Source organism: Colossoma macropomum, unplaced genomic scaffold, assembly GCF_904425465.1.
Source record: "Colossoma macropomum unplaced genomic scaffold, Colossoma_macropomum, whole genome shotgun sequence".
In the NCBI taxonomy this organism is placed as follows: Eukaryota; Metazoa; Chordata; class Actinopteri; order Characiformes; family Serrasalmidae; genus Colossoma; species Colossoma macropomum.
The window spans coordinates 27,319,787-27,345,649 of NW_023494807.1; the positions used below are offsets into that span (position 1 = coordinate 27,319,787).

Consider the following 25,863-nt stretch of genomic DNA (forward strand, 5'->3'; position numbering starts at 1 on the left):
CTGGCCACATCAAGCACAAACTGTGCTTTGTTGTCAGGTTTGTGCTATAAACCAGATGTTTTTTTTCACCAAAGGAAGTCTTTATTATGAATTGAAAGCATGCACACCTGGACTGTTCACCTAAATCCCACCTAATCCAGTCATGAAAAACAGCAGTGCATTTATCAGGGACTTTGAAGTAAATCAGAAAGCCTTCATTACTTATGACTGAGCCTTGTTTTCTCCACCTGACACAGTTCATCATGCAGAGAGATTCCTCTCTTGGGCTTCCTTCTAGAAAAGATCTTACAAGGACTACACTGAGAAATGAGAGAGAGAGAGAGAGAGAGAGACAGAGAGAGAGAGAGAGACAGAGAGAGAGAGTAGTCCTGTTGCATACTCGTTTATGTTCCACAGAGACCACATAATACTGTCTAATTGGAGTGTTTCTTCCACCTCTCCTATACGCCTGGCACTCTAACAGCATTGTTGCACATAATGTGTGAATTCTGCTCACCCTTTCTAGAAGAACTTTAAACAAATGAGCTTAGCAGTGACCAATCAGATTGTTGGATAAGTTGGATCATGCCTGTAGTTGAGCTACCTGGGCATACCTAGTAAAAGATTATTATAATGACTGAAAAAAAGGATGGGATTGAGAGATAATGGAATTGTCTAAAAATACTAAGGTTTTAAAGCAAAGTTAGGCCACATTAGGGCACAGAACTAGCCTCCAACTTCTGCATGGGTTTTTGCCCTCAAAGCAGCCAGCGTTAACTTTCACAGTGGCTTAAGATGACTACTACATTTAACAAACGTGTAATAAATACACAAATACATTTTTTGCATGCACAAAACATAATTTAATCAGGGGCATCCAATATTTTGTATACAACTGTATGTCTCGTTGTCCACTTACAAGCAAATCACTCAAGATGGATGTCAGTATGAACAGGGCCTTCTTTATCTATCATAGTGGAATTACATCCAGTCAACTTCTTCACTAATAGCAAGAGGATAGTGGGCCACTGTTGGCCCGCTGATGACAAAGCTGACGGTCTGCTGGGGTTTTGCTCAGCGTTTTCAGGGCGTCCCACCAGTGGTTATGCAGAGTATTAGACAATCATCGCTCATTTTCCACTCACAGTCCAATTTCCTTACCTTTCCTTCCCTCATTTCTATAGTTACAGTTTATAAATTAGTTTAGTGAATTTTAATCTAGCTCAGTGTCAGCAACAACATTGTCTATAAAATCATTTTATATCAGACCTAGTCATTTTTTTTTTTTGCTCAGTTGTTTGTAATATTTGTTTTAGTTTATTTTCCAAAATAAAAGGCTCTGTGCATTTAAAATCTGTTTGAGGAGATTAAAACCTAGTTAGAGCTTGGACGCAAGACAGTAATCTGGGTGGTCCGAGCGTGGAGCAGAAGTGCTAAACAGTCAGTGGGGTGCCGACCTTATCAAACCAGTGGACCGATATATGCTTTCAATCTGGATTGTTGCTGTATAGTTTATCTGCACCGGTTGTTCTTGTTTACAGGCTCTCTATAATTAGTCTAAATGCATCTTCTTTACAATTCATGCAGTTGGATCATCATCATTTGAAAAGCACAAGTATTTTATAGCAATAACAACATATTGTAGTGACCCACTACTGACATGGCCACTGGCTACAATACTGTCATACTGCCCATCCCTAGTGATATGTCTTTAAATGCAACGTTAAAGGGGAATTCCACTAACTTTTCAAATTTTCTGCATAATTGAATTGTTAAGTTACTAAAGTCATTTAAAGTGGTCTGATGTCAAATGTGCCATTTCAAAGAAACTTATTTTTCACAGTGGTGGTGATAGGACCCAGACATCTGAAGAGTTTAATGCCTCTAAAGGCTACAGCACAGAAAATTATTACATGACATGGTTATGGATATGCTGATACTTTTGAGTTTTTTTGGGGGGAGGGGACTTTTTTGATCAATTCTTGGTGGAGGGATACATGCAGGGCCTTATAAGGCAAAGGAGTACACAATGAAAACTTTTTTTACTTAACACTAGGAAACTTAGAAAACACATAGGATCACTGGTCATTTGGGATAGTAAATAAAAGGGCCATATTTGTGTTTTCTCTATAAATTATAGTGTCTCCTCCAGTATAATACATCTTTGTTTACATCTTAATGACTGAATTACGCAGATTTTTTTTTCATCAGTGCAAAAACTGGCTTAAATGAATGTTAGCTGCAGCCCCCAGCACAAAACTCGGACTCCGCCTACGGAGAAACTCTCCACTCTCAAATGGCACAAGTGGCACTTTGTGGCTGGTGCACTTTGACATCATTTCCCAACACTGATGCCCTTAAGTAACAGCTCCAGCATTACATCCTTCATCTCCAACAGCTGGTGACTCATAGCTCAGAGCAGTCTTTTAACCGAGAATGGAAGTGAACAACTGCAGAGAACAAGAGGCTTCTTACAAACCCCGCCCACATCACCTCCTCCTCCCTGATTGGCCATTCATCAGCAATAAGTCACCGCAGGTGAGATGTGTCAGACTTTAAGGGAGATTAATGGATTTCTCTCGCTTTGTGTTGTACAGTCTGAGCAGTGCTATATTAGATTGGGGGATCCGGCGGCGTCGGAGTCGGCGTTATTTATTTATTTATTTACGGCTTTATTAGTGCACACTGCGCAAGGTATGGGGACACATTTCCATTTGTCTCGAGAGTCCGACAAGGCAAAGAACAGCACGGAAGGGCTTCTTTCTCACACTATGCAGGAACTGCTTGGGTTTCTAATTAATTAAGCAACGATTTCACACTGTTTTTACTGAATGCAAAGGATCGGTCAGTGAATGTAAGGGCCGAGAATACAGGAGTCAGTGACAGCTTTTACAAATCAATGCAGGTGAAACCACAAGACTGCTAGAGAATAATTGGTAGAGAGACAGAAACAGAAAGAGAGGGAGAGAGGGAGAGTGAGAGGGGGGATAATATGAGAATAAAATCCATGTTGCTTCATGTTAACACATGCTTCCCTGTCAAAAATGAGCCTAAAGTGTAAGCAGAAGTGAGGGTCCACCCACTTCCTCCGCTGGATAAGTTCAGGAATATCAAGATATTCATTATCTAGCCTGGTTCCTACCCGTTTTCTCCATGGGGGAACCGGTTTCTCTATTAAACAAGCAAGCATTTCTTCTACCGATGGATTCTGGGTGGTACGACCAACTTTAATCCCCAGTCTGTACAGCCTAGACTGCTATTTGATTGAGGGCAGCCAATCAGAACAGAGCTACACATCTCGATCTTAAAGGTAGTAATAAAAGTGCCTGTTTGATTTTACTGGTTAAAGAGAAGTTAGAAAATGGTCATGTGAAAATTTCCTACACCCTTAAAAATGAGGGTTCTTTAGTAGAAAATATGGTTCTATACAGAACCATAAACACTTAAAGAACCCTTTGTATGATTAAAGGGTTCTTTGCATCATGAATGGGTTCTTCAGATTGATGGAAAATGTGCATGAATGTGCTTTAGATGGTTCTATATAGGACCTATTTGAAAAGGGTTCTATATAGCACCCAAAAGTGTTCTTCTGTTGTTATAAGCTTGACACCGTAACAATAGAAGAACACTTTTGGGTGCTGTATAGAACCATTTTCAAAAAGGTTCTATATAGAACCATCTACCCGTTCATGATGCAAGAACCCTTTGATCACACAAAGGGTACTTTGAGTGTTTATGATTGTATATAGAACCATTTTCTTTACTAAAGAACCCTTGAAGCACCATCTTTTTTAAGAGTGTACACAAAACCACACAGTGGAAAAAATAAAATACACAACATGTTGGATATAAAACTGAATTGTTTGTTTGTAGAATTGCGCAGAAATACTCAACCAGTGTGAATTGCAAATGCAATATTTTCTATATTATTTAATCCCTGACAGATTGTACATAGTAAGATTCACCCATTTAGGTTCTCGCCCTTATCTGCCAACAAAATCCAAGGAAATATTAATAAGAAAATAATTTCAGGGCTTCAAAAATGGCCCTTTAAGTTTTTGAATGTGCAATTTCATGGTTTTTGACTGCAACACTGGAGTTACAGTACAGTGCAAAAGCCAGAGACCACCCTGTGTTTATTTAATTTCCAGTTAAAAAGCAGAAAACAAAGGGGGAAAAAACAGAAAACATATTTTTTACGGAAAATTATATAAAAGCCTTGACAACTAAACCTAATATCAAATTTTCTTCCATTCTTTTCAGGAGACTCATTTTCATTTTTTCAAAGAAATTCGCAGACATATTTTTCTGGCCTCCAAAGTTCAGTCTTTGCTTTGAAAGCTCCTGTTTTTACACTTCTTCCCTTCGACATTCCCCTCCCTTATCCAAACTGATCCTCTTATATCTAATCTGCTCCGAAATATCTCATGGAGAATGAATAACGTGTACTTGATGAAGGGTGGTCTCTGACTTTTGCGCAGTATGAAATGGACATTTTTACGAAAGACGCACAAAACGAGCCTCTGACTGAAAGTGGACGAGCTTTAGCATCGTGACTCACCTGTTTGATAGCATGCAGCAGCTTACCATAGGAGTAGACTATGACGAGGAAAGGAAGGATAAGGCAGAAGATAAAAAGGCAGATGATGTAGGAGATGTTGTTGGCCGTCTTGGCGGTCCAGTCCACTGAGCAGGTGGTGCCGGGTCCCTCGGGACCATAGCGGCTCCAGCCAAAGAAAGGAGGCAGAGTCCAGAAGAGGGAGTAAACCCAGGATAAAAGCACGCCCATCGCCACCTTCCTGTAGTTAGTGGCGTCAGCCTCTGTTGGGCCCATCATGGTAGAGTATCGCTCATACGAGAGAACGGCCAGTGAGATGAGGGACACGATTCCTGCAGAACAAAGATACACACACTCATTTAAAATGAAGTTTCTGCCTGGTTTAGAGGAGGTTCTCACTCCTCCCTTTTTACATCTTATTGCTCACTAGCAGCTCAACACAGAGTCTCAACATTTCACAAACAGAGAGACAAAAGTTTGAGTCCTAGATAATCTGAAGAATATTTCATTTTCTTTTATTTGTTACATGTCAGTGCCTGTGTATGTTTGTGTTCTCTCCCCTCTCAGTTGCTTATCTCCCTGTGCTGCTTTATGTGTTAATCATCATTACCTGAAGGACATCATTTGGCCAATCAGCTTGCAGAGTTGAGCCCAAGGAGGCGGAGCTCAAGCTTTAAAAACAGTGCGTCAGAGTTCGTCATCAGCCCTTGGCATTCCATGATGCGAGTCTCAGCTCTTGGCTCATTTGTTTGATTATTAGCATTCTGTGTTTGTGCTCTTAGCATTCTTAGCTCTGTAGTCCTTGTACGCTTTATAGCTCCTGTTAGCTTTAGCCTGTACTAACTTTAGCCCTACTAGATTTAGCCCCTACTAGATTTAGCTCTACTAGCTTTAGCCCCGACTTGTTTAGCCTTACAAGCTTTAAACCCTGCTAGCTTTAGTCCCTGCTAGCTCTAGAAGCTTGTCTACCTGCCAGCCTTGTTGGCTGTTTAGCTTTGTTAACATGTCAGCTCTTTAAGGCCCGAATAGAAATGTTTCATCATAGGATAAAAGTGATCAGCTAGTGTGTTGATTTACAGTCACCCATCTTCTAAGAAGACAAGTAGATCCACACCATGCCGGCAAAATACCCTCCACAGCTTAACAGAGCCCCCAGAGCCCCTCACTGTAGGGGTCAAACATTCAGGCCCGTACTGTTCTCTTAGTGTACGCTGCACATGCACTCTCCCACTTGTGGGGAATACGGTGAAGAGTGACACATTAAACCAGATCACTTTTTTCCACATCTCTGTGCTAATGGTTCATCACCACTGACCTCTCAAATGGTCATTCATGTATGTAATGAGGGGTTTATGCACTGCAGCTCTACTACAATATCCCTCTCTGTGTAATTGTAGGCAGACTGTTCATGCCCACTGTCTCATCTCGCCCTGCGTTGACATTCTCAGTCATCAGAAGAACTGCTGTTCTTACACATCGCACTAGCACGAGCATCACAGTGAGTATCACTGAATGTGCGCTTTCAACCACAGTTTCCAGCTGTTTACTGATGTCTTTCCCACAGATCTAAAGGCAGAGGTCACTTTGTGACTGAAGCTCCTGCCAGTAATAAATCAAGGTCACTTAGATCTTTTCCTCATGCCATCTGACTCCAAAATCAGGGTTAACTGGGCCTGCTCAGCATTTTTGTATATGCCACAGAGCATTGTGGGATGGTAAATGCTTAATTGTATCATGTTTGGAAGCATCTTCACTCACTTGTTTTCCATCTAGGGCTTCCATCTAATATGACAATATATACAACAGCTAGTTCCAGCCACGCAAGCTGATTGGTTGAGAGGCGTTCTAACCGTGCTGATATTTCGCCATAACAGCACGTTTGTTTTACAATAACTGTATCACTCCGCTGAGACGCCGTTGCTAAGCTACGACTTTGACAGCTGTAGGAGACGCTCAAGCCATTTGAACGTTTTTACTTCTTACTTTGCGCAGAAACAGAAAATGGACACTTTTAAGATCACATTTGACCGACAGCCGATTTGGTCAGACTCTGAAGATGAGACTACACTAAATTCCCAAACTGTCATCACCACTGAGCAGCTTTTCTGTCGGCAGCTGTGACAGAAGAATGGCTAAACAACCTGGAATTAGCCAGAAATGAACCGAATACCATTCGCCAAACAAAGATGCTTTACAGACTGGCTGGAACAAAACAACATTAATATTGATCTAGCAAAAATTGACAAAACTGAGCTAAACTTGATATTGTGGCAGTTTTACAGCTTAGTCTGATTTGGTCAGAGTCTGAAGATGAGACTACACGTTTGACGAAGGGTATTCGGTTCAGTCAAATCACAGCCATGATGTTATTTTGCGATGACACACCACCTTTTGTGTTCTATTGCTTAAATATATCGCAATAAATTATGTCACAACACAATTGAATACAATATATTTTTCTGAACAATTCTTGCATAACGTTAGTACTTGTAGAGCACAGACCGACTCTATTTTCCATTATAAAGAGAAGAAAATTTGTTCAGTTTAACTGGATTTAGTACAATACAGTGTGCCAAATATTGAATAATAATCATTGTATTCACTTTTGATAGTAGACTAGTACCTCTGATAGCACTACTGGTTCTTTTCCTCACTTCCAACTGATCAGATGTCTGAAAAAATAAATATTGTGACATATTGTGTATCGTGAAATTTTCAAGTATCACAATATTATATTTTTGCCATATCGCCCACCTCTATTTCCATCTATAGGTCTTATAAAGTCATCAGTGGCTGTTAAGTAAAGCCTTAAAGCCTGGTTTACTACACAGACTTTGGGAAAATCCTCAGCTGACAGAAAAAGAGGATGTTTGCCAGAGAGGCCAATCATATGAAGTCGTAAAAAGTTATGAGGCCCATCTTAAGTCTTAAAGTTGAAGTGACAGGGCTTTGATGCCTCATCTGGTTTATGTGTTTATTGTGTGCTCTGATGTGAACATGATCCACAAGCCTGTCCTTTATAGCCATTGATTTCCAATATCTATATAAGGCACAAGCAGCACTGTAATTTGAAAGCAACCTTTTTCTCTGACCTGTCATAAAATTCTAGAGCCACCCAGGTGACCATTGAATGTCAGGCACCAATGGGTGACCAATGTTCAGTTTATCCTCATTAAATGAACCAGTGCAGTACAGTTTATTCTCTTGTAGATAATGGAAATCATTCTGAAAGGATAATTTCATTGAGTTTATGATAACTGGTTAATAAGTTCATACATAATTAAAGGGTTAAGATGTAAACAGAGTCATTCAGAGTGGTTTGGTGTGAAATGCTCCGTTCTAGAGAAACTTACAGAGGCAGAATTTTTCACAGTGGTGGTGATAGGAACCAGACGTCTGAAGAGTTTATCACCTCTAGAAGCTCCCTCACAAAAAGTTATTACATGAAATGGTTACGAATACACTACATGATGTCAGAGTCATTGTTTATGATTGTGTTTTTAATACATTTAATACATATTTTAGTACAATTGTTTTAATCCTTTCATGGTGGAGGGGTACATGCATGGCATTGTGAGGCAAAATAGTCCTCAAAGAAACAGATTTACTACTATTTTACCATCATCAACATCACATATAAAAACCAAGAAGACATGTAGGTTCACTGGTGATTTTGGAAAGGAAATAAATAAATAAAATGGCTATATTTGTGTTGTAGTCATTGAGACCCCTGGTTCCTATCACCACCACTGCAAAGAAAAAAAGAGTTGGTGAGATTCTCCAGTGAGCCATTTCACATCAAACCGCTCGCAATGACTTTGTTTACATTTGTGTAGAATTTTTGAAAAAATGGTGGAATTCCCCTTTAACTTTAATGCAGTTTAAAGTAAAAATGTAATTTGGACAATTCCTATTAGTCCATTCATCATGAAGTGTTATAGATGTGAGGCATTTTCATCTTGTATCACTTCCACCTCAAAGCAAGTGCCTTGGGCACTGATGTATAAGCATGCATCTTCAGCTTGGAGAGGAGAAAGGGTCCATCTTAAGGACTCATTCAAGAGGCAAAAATGAACTCTTTTCTAAGTAAAAGACGTGAGGCTGCTTACATGAAGCAGATTGAAAACTGAAGAAGATGATTATCTGCTCATAAAGTAAAATAAATGTTCTGGGCCTGATGTACAGAACCTTTTACACCAGTTTTACACACAAATGAGACATATTCTGCCTAGAGATGCACTGATACCACTTTGTCCCTTCCGATACAGATACCATTACCTGATCCTTCAGTATCAGCCCATATTGAGCACCGATACCAATACTAACTTTATCTAACCTAACTCATCTATAAGTCCTGATATTTATACAATTACATTTTAAAAATATTTTATTTTTGTAAAATCTATGTTCTGCGTCACAAACAAAACACACTCAGCTTGGCTAGATAGCATTTACTTGTTGGACTATAATTATTTGATGCTTACTAAAGCATCTAATAATTATACTGAAACTTGTTTTTGTTTATTTATTGAATGTGTTTAGTATTTACTATTATATAATTAGTAATAAGAACTATGTTTAATAACTTAAGTCAAATATCTGAAAAAAGCTGAATGTTGATTCACATCCAACTTTTTCAAGTCGTTTGTCTTATATTTGCATCTTGTTCACTCACACTGCATCTCTGAGCGTCAGTTCAGCAAATATCACCATCGTCTGTCAGCACCAGCGACTTTCAGTGTTTTTTCTGGCTTGGTTGAAGTGACAGGCCAGTAGACCACACTACTGAGTGATAAAGCTGGCCGATGGAGACGCACCACAAGCAGGGCTAGTGAACGCACAGGCCTGGCTAGTGGGCTGCTATGCTAAAGGCTAAATTGAGGCTATACAACATTAACTCAGACTGTAAGCAACCACACAGTGACAGACGAGTGATTAGTGAAAGAAGCAGCTCAGCCGTTCAGGTGAGCAGCTCCGTTAGTGTGTTCTTAACACCAAAAACTGCCGTTACAGATTCTGCCATGAACATTTTTACTGCTGCTTGTTGTCCCACACCGCCGACATGTTGTTAAGTTCTGTCTACTGGTGTGCACGCACGCGCCAAAAATTGCTTTGTGGTATCAGTCATATATATCGGTATCGCCATCACCGATGCCAAAACTGCGTTTAAGTGTCAGTATCGGCACCGATACCGATACAGTATCAATATCGGTGCAACACTAATTCTGCCCACACGATATGTACAAGTACATTGCCAAACAGGCCTAAATTTGCAGCTTATGGGTCGTGTGCATGGTAAAACACAAAACATACTTCTCTTCATCATGCATATCATCTTTGTTGTGCAAAAACCTTGTATCTGTATTTTTGTTATTTTATTTTATTTTTTGCATAATCCATTTACCTTTTGCATTGTGATACAATTTCATGATAATTGGACCAAAAGCAATGGTCCAAAATTACTTCTTGTAAAAAAATCTTGTTAACTTCCTCACAAGTCAAGAATGTTTTTCTTTCTCCTGTAAAGCCATCATTTTGGAGATACAAGGTTTTGTTCCGACAGTGGCGATATGCATTTAAAGGGGGGCCACAGGAGCATCATGTAAAAAGTGGGCGGAGATATTACACATGCAGTGGATTGCATATTCTGGTCGAGTTACTAAAGTCTGAGCAGCCCACGACAGCCAGGTTTGCGTCAGTTTTCCTCCAGCATTTAAAACCAGATGTAAATTTGCATTAAAGTCTCAAGAGACGAGGTTTTGAGAGACTTTCTTTAACAACAGATGCAGACTCAGTGGTTGGATGGAGGCACCAGCCTCAAGCATGAGCTGAAAGAATGTTTACCATCAGAATAACACTGTTTCAACTTTTGGAACCAGACGTACATACAGTTGTATGCAGAAGTTTGGGCGCCCCTGGTCAAATGACATGATTTTTGATTTTCTAAGTGAAAATAAGTTACATAACCTATACAGAGAACACACTTCTGCACATTTAATACACATTTACTGTTTATTTGCTGAAATTAACATATTGGAGAAAATAAAACATGAAATGTTTGTGTAAAAGTCGGCACTTTTTGGTATTACATGTTTATTTTTTCTGATATATTAAACTCAGCAAATAAATAGAAATTGTGCACTAAAATGTGCAGAAAATGCCATATTTACATTTCCTGTAGATGGTTATTTTCACATTGCAAAACATAACATTTGACCAGGGATGTTTAAACTTTTGCATGCAACTGTATGCAAAAAAAATGTGACGCAAAACATGCGTGATGCAGCTGCAGTACGCACTTGCAGTTCATGTTGAAGCAATAAGCCATAAGAGGCCACGCATTACTGTGATTTTATCATGGGGAAGGATGTTCTTAGCCCCCTTCCCTGTGAATAAAGGCTGAAGTTTGTTTTTTTCTGTTTTATTTATTTATTTTTTTGCCTTTCTATATGTTCATTAACTCAGATATCTGAATACCAAGCTGGTGGGAATGCACATCCCTAGTGTATACTCTCAGAACTGCCTCAGCATACTGTGATTGCCAATTATAACAAAGGCATGGTGTAATTGGGTGTGAATATTTTTTTGCTTGTAGCTCACGGAAACATGCAGAGGAGCTGTGTGGACAGTGTAGATTCTTAACTTGTGATATTTTATCAATTTGAATTTAATGAAAAGTTTCCTTTTTGCCACTTTTTTGTCATTGTTTAACAGTGAAATAAGTTAAATGAAAAAGAATCGGATGTGCAGACTTGAACCGGTCAATACAGAATGTAAACTGAATGTAAATATAACACATTATGTAACTAAGCAATTAATTATATAATCACCTTTAAGTAGCATAGCAAAACATCAATAATGACTCTAGACTTCTGAGGCTTAACACCTTCACTGGCCTGGGCCCACCAGCAGCTCCAAAGTTTTACTACATACTTCCATTATCTAAGAATAGCTCAACCAGTTTGCCCCTGTAGTCCCTGTAGTTACTGAATAATAAGGCTTAGTATATAATAAGCCTGGGATTTTAATGGGAATTAGACACTGTGCTGGTTCACATTTAGAACTGTGTTTTATGTCAGAAACAAAGGTTTTGGTTAATTTGCCTTTAAAACACAATTGACTGCAATCAACATAAATGAGGAATGGAAAACCTGAACATTTTTCCATTGGAAGAGTTCAGATTCTAACAAGTTGGTTAATTTCTTTAAAATATAGTCATCACCAATCAAACACGCAATCAGTGTTAATCCCCTGCTGCTCACAGTTTGAGCTGAATATGTCCTTGATTCAGGGGTGGAGTCAAACCTGGGCCTGCTGGGCCTGCTAAGTCTACTGGGTCTGCGCCTGCCCAACTTCTTATGCGGCTCATATTTTAAAGCAAATAAAAATGTTTTTGATGATTTAATAAGGAAAAAGTTTTGTATGCTATTATATTTGATTCTATTTTGCTCCGGAAAGCTTTGATTTAAATGGATTACAAATTTGCAAAGGATTGTGGGGCAATACAGATTTGAAACATTATTCATACAAAGCCATTCCCTTCCCACTACCTGTGGGTGAAATATTTCATATGTCAGAATATGCTATATCAGTAGTATATGCTCACCAGTAGCTGATAATTAACTGGCTGCTCTTTACTACTTTATTAAGCAATAAGTACAGTGAAGTAAGTATTAAGCAAATATACAATTTTGAGTATCAAATAACATAAGCATTGGCTCTATAATATGTTTGTGGTCTTTTAAGTTCTGTCAATTCCTCCATAATAAATCACCTATTAGCTCTAAATACAAGGGTCATTGACACAATGTGCATTTTTGTGTCCAAGTCCAATATTTTCCCCAGAAATTATTTAAAAATACACATCATGTATGATTATTCAACAATACCTCTTTTATGTGAAACAGTTCTCAATGCATCCATATAAAATTAATTTTAGTTTCTTTTTGCCTCCAAAAGTCTAAAAATGCCGGGTGGTGCAACTATCCAACCACATATGTTGATTAAACAATGAATCAAAAAAGGTAATTTAGTAGTATAAATTTAAATAAATAAAAAAAAAGTTGAGTTCTAGTATGATTCTGTGATTGAACACTTTAAAATAAAAGCCATGCTGCAAAATAAGGCAACTTTAAAAGTGTTCAACTCAATGAAAAACTTTTGTCTGCAAGTTCTTACTTCCTCAAATGTCAGGCAGCACAACCAAAAACAAAGGACTTTTATTCTGACATACTCTTAGGAAAGAGGGTAAACAGGGTATTGCATCATAAAGAGGACCCCAAGTGATCTTCATAGTGCAATGCCATGGTCAGTAGACAAATTTTGGAGTTGTGGTTATAATGGTTCAGTTTACAACATCAAGTGATCTGACCTCAGGAGAACCATGACAATATGTATTTATATTAATAATGTTTATTATATGGCAAAACGCAAACATGAACTCAAGTTCAAGGACTAAGGTTTCTATGGGTGTGTAAGTAGATGCCTGTTTAATTTGTAATTAGTCTGAAAAGTCAGGTGGCTCACCAGTCAGTCAAATAGTGTGACCAGATGAGCACAGTTTTAGTAACTAAAATGAGCAATTAAAAGCCTTAATAACACTAACTATATTAAAGATATAAAAAGCAGATAAATATAAATTCAAATATATATGCAGACATAAAAATGCACATCATGTCCATTTTAAAAATTATTTTAAAAGATGTAATTTTGAAAAACTTATTTGTCATTGACCCAAAGACAGACTGACCCTCTACTCTAAAGATTTTTACTTCATTAAAGAGGCGTTCACATATAGTAAGGTGGTAAGATAAATTGTTTGTATATCAAAATCACACTTTGAAACAGTGAAATTTTCCAATTGCAAGTGTTGCAATCTTAATTCTAGGCCAAACCACCTGTTAGATTGCTTCAGACTGTATTAGCAAAGCACCAATTGGATACTTTACTAAAAAAAGACATAATACGATTTGTTGACTTTCTAAGTAAAAACAAGTTAATACATCCTTTACAGACAACAAACTTGTGGCATTTTTCTGCTAATTTTAGTGCACAGCTTGTATTTATTTAGTGCAACATAACACAAAAAAATAACATGAAATATAAAATGTGGCAGAATTTTTTTTGTAAACTTTACTTACCTTACTTTACTTAAATTTTAAAATGTGGAATTTGACCAGGGGTGCCAACATTTTTGCACAGGAATGTAAAAATCCATTAAAAAAGGCTCCAGATGTAAATAAAGCATGTTTTACCATGCATTACCATGTTTTGTACTGAAAAAGAGACCAGTAGGTTTGCAGACACCAGCAAATTCAATCTAAAGCAATTTAAATCATTTTAGGTTAATGATTTTGAGAAATATTTAATGCTGCTTTGAGCCAGTTATTTCATGAACTTCTGACTGTATAATAGTGCTATATAGTGAAGAAATCACCATTTTCTAAGTAGCTACGTACCACTGCTATAGATGCATTTGCAAGATCCTACTGGTGTGGGTTTCCTCTCTTTCAGTGAAGCTGATAAAAGCAAACTGAATGCTAAAAGCTCCCACTTCTGGAGAATCTTTAACCTGCCAAAAGCAGCTTTGCTATGACCTGTGGATACCACCAGGAGTCAAATTCGAAATCACTAATAGGGCTTCAAATGAGAAATTATGAGAGCCTAATATATACTGTGTATAACATACAAAAATTGATCTGTAAAAATTTCAATTCAGTTTAATAAAGTAATAATAGAGAAGTTGAGTTGCTACTCTCTTGTTAAGGCTTAATAAGAGCATTACAAAGGCATGATTGTGCCCCTGCCCATCCTGTACGCCCCCATTCCCATTGGCTTCCATTATAAGCGTGTTTTGTCTTTTATAAGCACATGACTTTGCTATCTGTGGTAATAGATCAGACGCTACAGATACACATAAAGGCTAAAATGAAAAATGCTGGATCTCTTTAATAGGCTACAAGATAATGATTTTAAGGTGATGCCCATATATAGCCAGTTTCATCACTGTCCAATCTATATGAAAATGGACATTTGCGGAAAAGTCCATTAAGGAAATATTAAAATGTTGGGGTAACAGTTTATTTGGATTGGTTCTTTGTAGATGTTTAATAAATTCTTTACAGATCATCAGTAACACATCAACAACGTATCAGTGAAGTAGCAGCAGTGAAGCATCTGAATGCATTGAAGTAAATATCTTGTAGATGTTCTGTTGATACATTACTTACATTAAGTAGATGTATTGTTAATTTGTTACATACATTACGCAAAACCTAACCTTACCAACCTTACCCAAAACATAACCCTCACCCTGGCCCTAATCTTACCCTAACCTTAACCTCAACCCAAAACCTAATCCTAAACCTCACCCTGGCCCTAATGCTAACCTTAACCTCAACCCAAAACCTAATCCTAACCCTCACCCTGGCACTAATCTTAACCTTTACCTTAACCTCAACCCAAAACCTAATCCTAACCCTCACCCTGGCACTAATCTTAACTTTAACCTCAACCCAAAACCTAATCCTAACCCTCACCCTGGCACTAATCTTAACCTTTACCTTAACCTCGACCCAAAAACTAACCCTAACCCTGGCACTAATCCTAACACTAACCTTAACCTCAACCCAAAACCTAATCCTAACCCTCACCCTGGCACTAATCTTAACCTTAACCTCAACCCAAAACCTAATCCTAACCCTCACCCTGGCCCTAATCCTAACACTAACCTTAACCTCAACCCAAAATCTAATCCTAACCCTAACCCTGGCACTAATCTTAACCTTAACCTCAACCCAAAACCTAATCCTAACCCTCACCCTGGCACTAATCTTAACCTTTACCTTAACCTCAACCCAAAACCTAATCCTAACCCTCATATGTTTTTAACTCGTTACTGAGAGTCTGTTAAGTGTTTGTTTCATCTAAAAGGACCACTCAAAATAAAGTGTCACCAAATGTTTTGATTTGATTTATTTTGTATAAAACAAGCACGCACAAGCAAATTCATAGCAATTTATTATGATGTAAGATTGGGGACAGAGGGGTTCGTTCCATGCTGTAGAGTGACTAATTTAACTAAAGTGCTGCCAAACACTTCTAATGGAAAAGGATCGCACTAAAAAAAACCTGGCATCTCTCTGTGAGGCAGGCATTACCAGTTTGCACATAGTAAAATGAACAGATAGTCCCAATTCCAAAACCGGATTGGCTGAGCCACATTGTAAAATATTCAATATATACATATATGGCTGCACACATCAGTTGAATTCTGTATAAACACAGCAAATTAATAAAAAACATTGTGCAGTTTATGGAATCATCATTGATGACTATGCTGTTACAGCCACAGCATACTGTTAACAAACTATATTGATTGGAGGAATCATAGTGTATTGCAGTTTTTATTACAAATACACTGTTTAGTGAACGTTTGAGAACTTTATAATGAATGAGAGCGAGGGTGCACAAAATGTGCAAATCTACTACATGAATAAAAAAATTACTCATTAGAAACCGACTCAAGCCTGACCTGAGCCAATGTTGCACAAACCCAATTCCAAAAAAGTTGTGACAGTATGTAAAATGCTAATAAAAACAAAAAGCAGCAATAGGTCATTTTGATTTGACCTGTATTAAATTGAGAACAGCACAAACAAAATATTTTAGGTTTTACCTCATGAACATATTTTTTTGTAAATATATGCACATTTCAAATTTGATGCTTGTAACATTTGAGACAGGAGCAGGTTTACAACTGTGTTATATCACCTTTCATTTTACTAGCGCTTAATAAACGTTTGGAGATTGAAGACACAAACTGACCAAGTTTTTAAAGCAGAATTTTTTGCCATTAATCTGTTGTACATGTCTTCAGCTGTGCAACCTACAGGGCCTTTGTTGTCATATTTTAAGCATAATAAGACACGCATGTTCAATTGGAGACAGTTCTGGACTTCAGGCAGGCCAATCTAGCACCCACACTCTCTGATTACACAGCCATGCTGTTTAAAAATGTGCAGGATGTGGCTTGAGGTTTTCATGTAAAAATAAGCATGAATATTGCTGAAAAAGACAGCATCTAGAAGGCAGCATATGTTGCTCCAAAAAATGTTGCTCCATGACAGACCCTGGCTTTTGAAGTTTATACTGCTAACAGTCTGGGTGGTCTTTTTTTTCTCTGGCACAGAGAACAATTCAATATTTCTATAAATGATCTGAAAGGTTGACTCATTAGACAACAGTACATGTTTCCATTGTGCAGCAGTTCATTTTAGATGAGCACAAGCCCAGAGAAGTCGGCGGCATTTCTGGACATTGTTGATATACGGCTTCCGCTGTGCATAGTACAGTCTTGAGTAGCATTTGTGGATGCAGCGACGAAGTGCTTGTTGACAGTTTTTCAAAGTATTCCCAAGCCCATGTGCTAATATGCATCACAGCAACATGACAGTTTTTGATGCAGTGCTGTTTGATAGGTCAAAGGTCACAGGTATTCAGTTGTGTTTTCCTTACCCACTTCTTCAGATTCTCTGAATCGTTGATGATACTATATTATATTAAGTCAAAAGATCTCCAGTCTATATTATCAATAGGAGAAGGTAAAATACCTAATCCTTGCAAGGCCTGGCTGAGGCATGTTATTTTCAAAAGTATTGGGTCCTGACCAGTGAAGAACAGGGTAAAAGGGGGCTAACCAAGTATGCAGAGAAACAGACGGACTACAGTCTGTAATTGTAGAACTATGAAAGTGCACATATATAGTAAGTGGAGCTGATAAAATGAGCAATGAGTGTAGAAACAAGGATAATGTCATGCCTGATCGGTGTATGCACAAGTTAGATAACGGTTTTATATGGAAAATAAATTAGCTAGGTTGATAGTTAGGCTTGAAAATAGGAGGGTTGTTGTATTAACCCTCTTAAGCTGTGTACATTTTCTTTTATATCTCACTGAAATATAAGCCAAGTGTGAATTCCACACTTTTTAATTTGTATTATGATTTTAATTTGCTGAAAAATGTCTGTCACTGTCTTGTTTCGGCCAAAGAGGAACCATTGTTTATATTCTTGCCATAGATAGACATAACAAGTAAGTCAGAACTGCAATTGTAATTAGCTATTCAAAAAAGTTTAAGCACCCCTGGTCAAATTTCACATTTTCTTGATCTTCTATGTGAAAATAAGTTAACACACCCTCTCCAGAGAACAAACATCTGCACATATTGATGCATAATTACTATTAATTGGCCTGTGCAAAAGTTAGCATATTTTATATGTTATGTTTTATTTTTCCTAATAGTTTAAATTCAGAAAATAATCAAAACATTTATACAATAAAATTAGCAGACAAATAAATGTGTTCTCTGTAGAGGACTTGTTAACATTTTCACTTAGAAAGTCAACAAAACTTGTCATTTGACCAGGGATGTTCAAATGTTTGCATACGATTGTATTTTATTTATGCGGTTATATTTTCAGATGATTCTGCATCAGAAGCACTAATGAAGGAGGAGGACGAGCCGGGTTTTTTAATGTGTGAAAATAGTTCAGTGGTGTGAGCAGAACTCCCTCGTCTTAAACCCTGTTAAAACAGAGGAGATTATTTTTGGAACACCATCACAGATATGTGCAGTTCCAGATCAACCTATTAAACAAACAACATCTTTTAAATACCTGGGTGTGTGTGTGGATAGCACATTTACTTGAAGCTATCACATTGACTATGTTTGTAGTACAATACAGCAAAGGATTTCTTTTTTAAGGACTCTTTGGACTCAGTAGGGAAATCCTTAACCTTTTTCTTTGTGCCATCATTCAAAGTATCTTGCCGTATGGAAGTTCTATCTGGTTCAATGGCCTTACAATCCCCTCAAGGTTGGGATCTTAAGGCTCCTGGGCATCTGCTCCAAAGTGGTGGGTGAACACTCATTCCTTCAAAGCTGCACAAATAATACCCTGAGATTGGCAAGTTTCAGTTATTTCCCTTAGGAAAGTGTTTTAGGGTTCCAAATTGCAGGAGGAATAAGTATAAGATATTCTTCAGATATCCTTAATCAATATCGTCATATCACCAGGAAAGACAAAGGATGGCACCGATGTCGAAGATGTGTTTAGCACTTGGACTCTTTTTCCAAAGTGTCATGCTGTTGTAATACATGCAGAATGTGGTTTGACATTGTCTTGCTGAAATAAGCAAGGCCTTCCCTGACAAAGACGCTGTCTGGATGGTAGCATATGTTGCTCCGAAACCTGTATATATCGTGCCTTCACAGATGTGCAAATCTCCCAAGCCGTTGGCACTAGTGCACCCCAGACCATCACGGATGCTGGCTTTTGAACTGTGTGCTGATAATTAGCCAGATGGTCTCCCTCCTATTTAGCCCAGAGGAAACAGCGTCCATGATTTTTAAAAGAATTAAAAATTTAGTTTTGTCAGACCACAGGACACTTTTCTCACCTCACCTCAGTCTAAATAAATTATAATAAAATCTCAAATAAAACTCTGGCCCAGAGAAAGTGGCAGTGTTTCTGGACCCTGTTTATATATGGTTTCTTCTGTGCATGGTGGAGTTTTAACTTGTATATGTTCACAGACAGTGCTTTTTGGAAGTGTGCCTGAGCCCATGCAGTGATTTCCACTACAGAATTGTGTCTGTTTTTGGTGCTCTCTGAGGGTCCGAAGATAATGTCCATCCAATATTCGTTTTTGGCCTTGTCCCTTGCATACAGAGATTTCTCCTGATTCTCTCAATATTTTAATATCAACACTTTTGGAAATGGGGTTATACTTTTAATGATTGAGTGGGCAAGTGCAAGATATATTCATCTGAAAATGGACAATAAAGTATTATTATCTAATCTAATCTAATTGCATTTAAATAGTATGGCAAAACAATAGTAACTCGAGGCCACTTTTATATTTGAAGGCCTGATATAATTATGATTCCTGGCTAGCCTACTTCATAAATGGGTCCATTTTAACCAAGCATTCCTTGACATTTTTACACAACTTATTGTCCCACCTGAAATCTAATCCCTTTACTTCCTCATCGCCAAGCCATTAGCTAAATCACTGGAGCGTATGGAGAAGCTAAATAGCGTAAGTCAGAGAATTCTCTGGAGCTTTATATTGTTGGAGGTGTTGTTTGGAGCCCTCAGTAAGACTGTTTTGACACACACGCAGCCACCTGGTGTTAGGCATTAATCGAATGCAAATGAAAATATGAGCCTGGTACATAAAGTCCAGTGAGAACCTAACAATGGGATACTTCACGCTCATTAAATTCAATGTGATTAGAGCGAGTCATTTCTTCCTCGAACGTCTGAATCACTGGAGCATGATACATTGGCTAGAAGGCAACTCCTCGCTCCTCCTGGATCCGAATGAAACCAACATTCTTCTTGTCAGCACAAGCTGCGCTGGCCAGAAGAAACAAAGAAGGCCAATTAACCTTTCCTACTGAGCTGAATGGTCAGCTTGGCCTGCAAATGACAGAGTAAATGTTAGCGCAATCCATCCTCCTAATAATGCTCCTTTATAATTCTACCATCATTATTTTGCTTCAGTTCTGCTGCACTACACTCAATGCCAAAAATTACACAGAACACCCTGCAAGCAAGTATAATATCTCATATTCCACCCTTCGCCTTTATTACAGCTCCCATTCTTTTCAGCAGACTTGCTTTCAGTTTTTCAAAGAAATCTGCAAGGATGTTTTTCCACAACCCTACAGTTCAGTCGTAGTAGTTCGTTTGCATTTTCCGCTTTTCAAGACCCAAAGTAATCTCAAAAACATTGATTGAGATCTGGACTATGGGGAGGTCAGTCCTGAGACCAGCAGCTTCTTCTTTTATATTCTTTGTCTGTTTCCTTTTGTCAGTGGCTGTGTTTACATGCAAAGATTTTTGCCAATCCTATTGAATACATCCCAATTATAGATTCAGAGGTGTTTATATATACTCACTCCACTCAACAATCTGATGGAAAATCTCTGTTTACGTTCACACAACAAGTAATCCAATCAAAATTACATGCATGCATAGAGAACTACTTAGTGTAGACGTTACCATGACAATGAGCATCACATGAGTCCAGTCAGAGTGAGATGAGCAGCAGTGAGCAGTGCTTGTGGTTTTAGTCACTTTAAAATGATGTCAGACTCAGGAAAACGTCCTTCACATGTCCTTATTAAAGAAGGCCGAGAGGAAGACGTTGTGTTCTGAGACACATAAGCTGGACGTCCATCCCACCGCCGTCTTTTAAAGATCAAAGCATGAACTTCGTCTCCTCTGCAGACCAGTTTCTGCTCCCGCCATGTTGAACGTCATAATCTTTCGCTGTGACGTGATGCAAATGATCAGAACGTACTTAAACTTTCCGATTGGGAATGTAAACAGATACAGGCATTTATATGTTTATTGTTCTTCTATTTACCAGATTATTTACAGGATTACCGACCTTGTTCAATCGGATAGAAATGGTATTCCGTATGGCCTCAATTGGACTAGTCTATTCCAATTGAGGTGTTTACATGGACGTATTGTATTCAGATTAAGCTATTCGGATTATTAACACATAAAAACATGGCTACTGAGGTCTTCTTCACAGCTACACATCCTTTCAGACCCATAGCCCTGAGTCGTCTTCTCACAGTGGAAGGATGGACAGAAACACCTGTGGATGTTTTCAGATCTGAAGCAGCTTGATTTTCTCCTCTCTCACAAAGATGAAAGCTTTAAGTGCTGTTTATCTGATGGGGACAGTTTTGGTGTCTACCAGCTCTTCCAGGTGGTTGTTAGGAGGCCCATTTTCTCTGTAGCGTTTCATCATTATATTTAACTCTACCGAGATACCACAGAGAACAAATCCTGATTGGATCATTTTGCTGTTGGGCATTTCAAGATATTAACCTTTCATTTCCAATCACAACCTAACAATGAAATACTTCAATGACTAATATTTAAAATAAAATGACCTAGAAATAACGTTCCCAAAAATCATTAGGCCTTCTAGAAGGCTCTGAGAGTTCTTCACTGACTCAACTACTGCTATAATCAATAGTGACAGCTCTATAAGAAAATATAATACTTTTCCATATTCATCTGTGTTTATCTCCTTAAAATCCCAGGTTCATTACATAGTAAGGCTTATTATTCAGTAACTACATGGACTACAATGCAAACGGGTGACATTATTATTATTTTTTTTATTTTTTATTTTTTGTCCCCGACAGTGGGTCCTGGCCATTTAAAGGGTTAAGGGTCCCCATACATTCTCCAGTGAGGTCAAGGTTATTACTTTGTTTGGAGCACTACGTTCGCATTTAAATGACTTTCATCGCATCCAATCCTTTAAAATTCATCAGTCATTAGCATATTCCATTTAACTTGTGATGTTCTTACATAATAAGCTGTGGGCCTTATGTCCTAAAAGAGACAAATTGGATTAAATAAAAAAAGTTACATAATGCTTGAAACAATAATGAAGTGGATATGAAATCTAATATGCTACTATTATGCTCATTGGCTAAAAGGCACCTAGGCCCTGCAGTCCTAAATCCGATTTAGTGCTATTTTAAGGTACTTGCTGTTAAACAAGGTTAACATATGTGGTCTGGCTGATTCCACCTGGCTCTGCTGGGAAGTATGATGGTACGCCATTAACCAAGTTCTCAGTTCAAGTGCAAGTTAATGGAGGGAATATCTACAGGGACCCATTCTGCTTTAACCTGAGGAGGAAGAGTCACAAGATCAGAGCTCAAAGTGACACAACCAAGGGCGAAACAGATGGACGATGAGGGGGTTGTAGCAAAGTAAACATACAGGGAGTTTAATGATCACCTTCATCCACTACTAACCCTTTTGCTTTATAGGCACCATTGCTTATTATGGTCAAAGGCTTTTTTTGCTGTTGTTCTTTTTTCCTGGAAGTGATGTAAACTTGTAGTACAGCATCACGCCCATGTGGGAACTCAGGGTCTTAGAAGTATTTCTCAAATGGAAAAGTGAATAGCGTTTTGAAAAATTGCTGCCACTGGGCCCTGTGGCAAACAAAAATGGCCCAAAACAATACGCTTTATCCTGTGTATATTTTCCCCAGAATGTCACTGGATCCTTTATAAGCAAGCTAATGCTCCTGCGTGCTGAAAGGACATTGCATGAAAGTAAGTCAGCTATTAAACCTAAACACTAATAAACTGATCAGGCATAACATTATGACCACCTCCTTGTTTCTACGCTCATTGTCCATTTTATCAGCTCCACTTACTATATAGGTGCACTTTGTAGTTCTACAGTTACAGACTGTAGTCCATCTGTTTCTCTGCATACTTTGTTAGCCCCCCTCTACCCTGTTCTTCAGCAGTCAGGTGGTGGATCATTCTCAGCACTGCAGTGACACTGACATGGTGGTGGTGTGTTAGTGTGTGTTGCGCTGGTCTGAGTGGATCAGACGCAGCAGTGCTGCTGGAGTTTTTAAATACCTCAGTGTCACTGCTGGACTGAGAATAGTCCACCAACCAAAAATATCCCGCCAACAGCGTCCTGTGGGCAACATCCTGTGATGGACTAGATGAAGGACTAGAGGATGACCAACACAAACTGTGCAGCAGCAGATGAGCTATCATCTCTGACTTTACATCTACAAGGTGGACTGACAAGGTAGGAGTGTCTAATAGAGTGGACAGTGAGTGGACATAGTGTTTAAAAACTCCAGCAGCACTGTCTGATCCACTTGTACCAGCACAACACACACTAACACACCACCACCACATCAGTATCACTGCAGTGCTGAGAATGATCCCAAATAATACCTGCTCTGTGAGGGTCCATGGGGGTCCTGATCAGTGAAGAACAGGGTAAAAGGGGGCTAACAAAGTATGCAGAGAAACAGATGGACTACAGTCTGTAACTGTAGAACTACAAAGTGCACCTATATAGTAAGTGGAGCTGATAAAATGATACAAAATGTTTTCACAGAGACATTCAGCAGCTGAAATCCAAAAGCACACAATATGGCCTCCTAATTATTGAGCTCAGGTGTTTCAGCCACATTAATTGCTAATAGGTGTATAAAATCAACCACATAGCCATGCAACCTCCATAGACACTGGCAGTAGAATGGGTCATACTGAAGAGCTCAGTGACTTTAGACATGGCACTGTTATAGGAAGCCACATTTGCCACAAATCAGTTAATGAAATTTTGCCCCTTTTGATTTGGCCCGTTTAACTGAAAGTACTATTATTCTCAAATGAAAGCGTCTAGCAGGAATGACAGCTCTGCTATGAAGTGGTAGAACATGCAAACTCACAGAGCAGGGTGGTCAAGTACTGAAGCACGTGGCATCTAAAAATTGCCTATTCACTCACTACAGAATTCCAAACTGCCTCTGGAAGCAACATCAACCCAAGAACTGTGCATCACAAGCTTCATTAAATAGGTTTCCATGGCCGAGCAGCTGCACACAGCTGCAAGATCACTATGCGCAATGCCAAGAGTCAGCTGGAGTGGTGTAAAGCATGCTGCCACTGCACTCTGGAGGAGTGGAAAGGTGTTCTCCAGGGTGATGAATAAGACTTCACTCTCTGGTGGTCTGATGGACATATCTGGGTTTGGTGGATGCCAGGAAAACACTGCCTATCGGAAAGCTAAGTGCTAACAGTAAGATTTGGTAGAGGAGGGATAATGGTCTGGATTGTTTTTCAGGGCTTGGACCTCTTAGTTCCAGTGAAGGGTAACGTTAATTCTACAGCATACAAAGACATTTTAAACAATTATATGCATCCAACTTTGTGGCAGCAGTTGTTCCAGAATTTCTGTGCCCCTGTGCACAAAGTGTGGTTCACAAAGACATTATTTGATGAGTTGCACAAGCCCTGACCTCAACTCCACTGAACACCTTTGGGATGACTTGGCCTTCTCGTCCAACATTAGTGCCTGACCTCACAAATGCTCTTTTAACTGAATGGGAACAAGACACACTCCAAACCTCCCAGAAAAAGAAAGCTGTGATAGCTGCATGAGAGGGGCAACTCCATACTGGCTATGTTTACATGCAACGATTTTTACCAATCCGATTGAATACAATCCGATTACAGATGTAGACTGAGGTGTTTATATGCACTCTATTCAACAATCTGATGGAAAACCTTCGTTTACATGCTCACTACAAGTAATCCGATGCAAAATGACGCGCGTGCGTGGAGTAGCGCTTAGAGTAAACGTTACCATGACAGCGAACATCACGTGAGGTCCAGACCAGTTTCTGCTCCGCCATGTTGAGCGGTGTAAACTTTCGCCGTGACGCGACGCACATGCGCAGAACATACTTACACGTTCCGATTGGAATGTAATCGGATTCAGGCGTTTACATGGCTATTATTCTTCTATTTAACGGATTATTTAAAAGTTTACCCACCTCGTTTAATCGGATAGAAATTGTATTCCGAATGGCCTCAATCGGATTAGACTATTCCGATTGAGGTGTTTACATGGACGTATTCTATTCCGATTGAGCTATTAGTCGGATTATTAACGGATTATCAGGCTGCATGTAAACGTGGCTATTGATGCCCATGGTTTTGGAATAGGATGTCCAACAAGCTCATATAAGTGTGACTGTCATGGGTCCACAAACTTTTGGTCATAAAGTGTATTGTTTTCAGCCAAAGATTTTCAGTGGCCAAAGGTTAGTGCATTCCTAGTATAAAATATATCCAGGGTGAGGTTTGGATAGTTTTACAAAAATATGGTCTTCGGGTTTCAGAATTACAGCATCCAACCTTAAGCAGCTGCACCTTGAGGGCAGTGGAGTGTTCTGTACAGCACCCTGTCCAGCGGAGCCCTGATTACATCCATCATCCTCATCATTCATTTCTTCAGAAACAAATGAAGGACTTCTTCCCTCGTGATAGTCTGTCAGGCCTGTAATGTAGCCATTTCCTGCTCATTTCATGGACGTTTTCCCTTCAGTCCCTTCAATAAGTGAAATGCTACTCACTGAGGTTCGGGCTGAGTGACTGCCTTTGCCAGTCCACATTTTGGTCATGAAAATTCTTTCACTGCTGCAAGGTGAAGAAACTTTCAAACAGTTTTGAAGCATTTAGAAAGGCCTGTGTAGTTAAGATGTTTCTATTCACTTTTGAATTCAGCCATTAAAGACACATGATCCAGTTCCACTGCAGCCATACATGGCACTACCTTCGCCATGTTTCGCAGAAGACCTAGTAAGCTATAGATCGAGCATGTCCTTTTTATCAACATTTTTCCATTTCATCGCTCTATTCTAAGTTAATATTTGTCTCATCTTTCCTTAACACTTTG

The 25,863-nt window shown here is 38.8% G+C and overlaps 1 protein-coding gene across 1 annotated transcript in view; it reads right to left on the reverse strand.

The window, feature by feature from the left end:
• Positions 1–25,863, reverse strand: part of tmtopsa (teleost multiple tissue opsin a) — a 96,003-nt gene that overhangs the window by 65,705 nt on the left and 4,435 nt on the right. Inside the window, exon 2 of the mRNA XM_036556292.1 lies at positions 4,541–4,869. Within this exon, the coding sequence (XP_036412185.1) occupies positions 4,541–4,869 (329 nt within the window). The remainder of the gene's footprint in view (positions 1–4,540; positions 4,870–25,863) is intronic.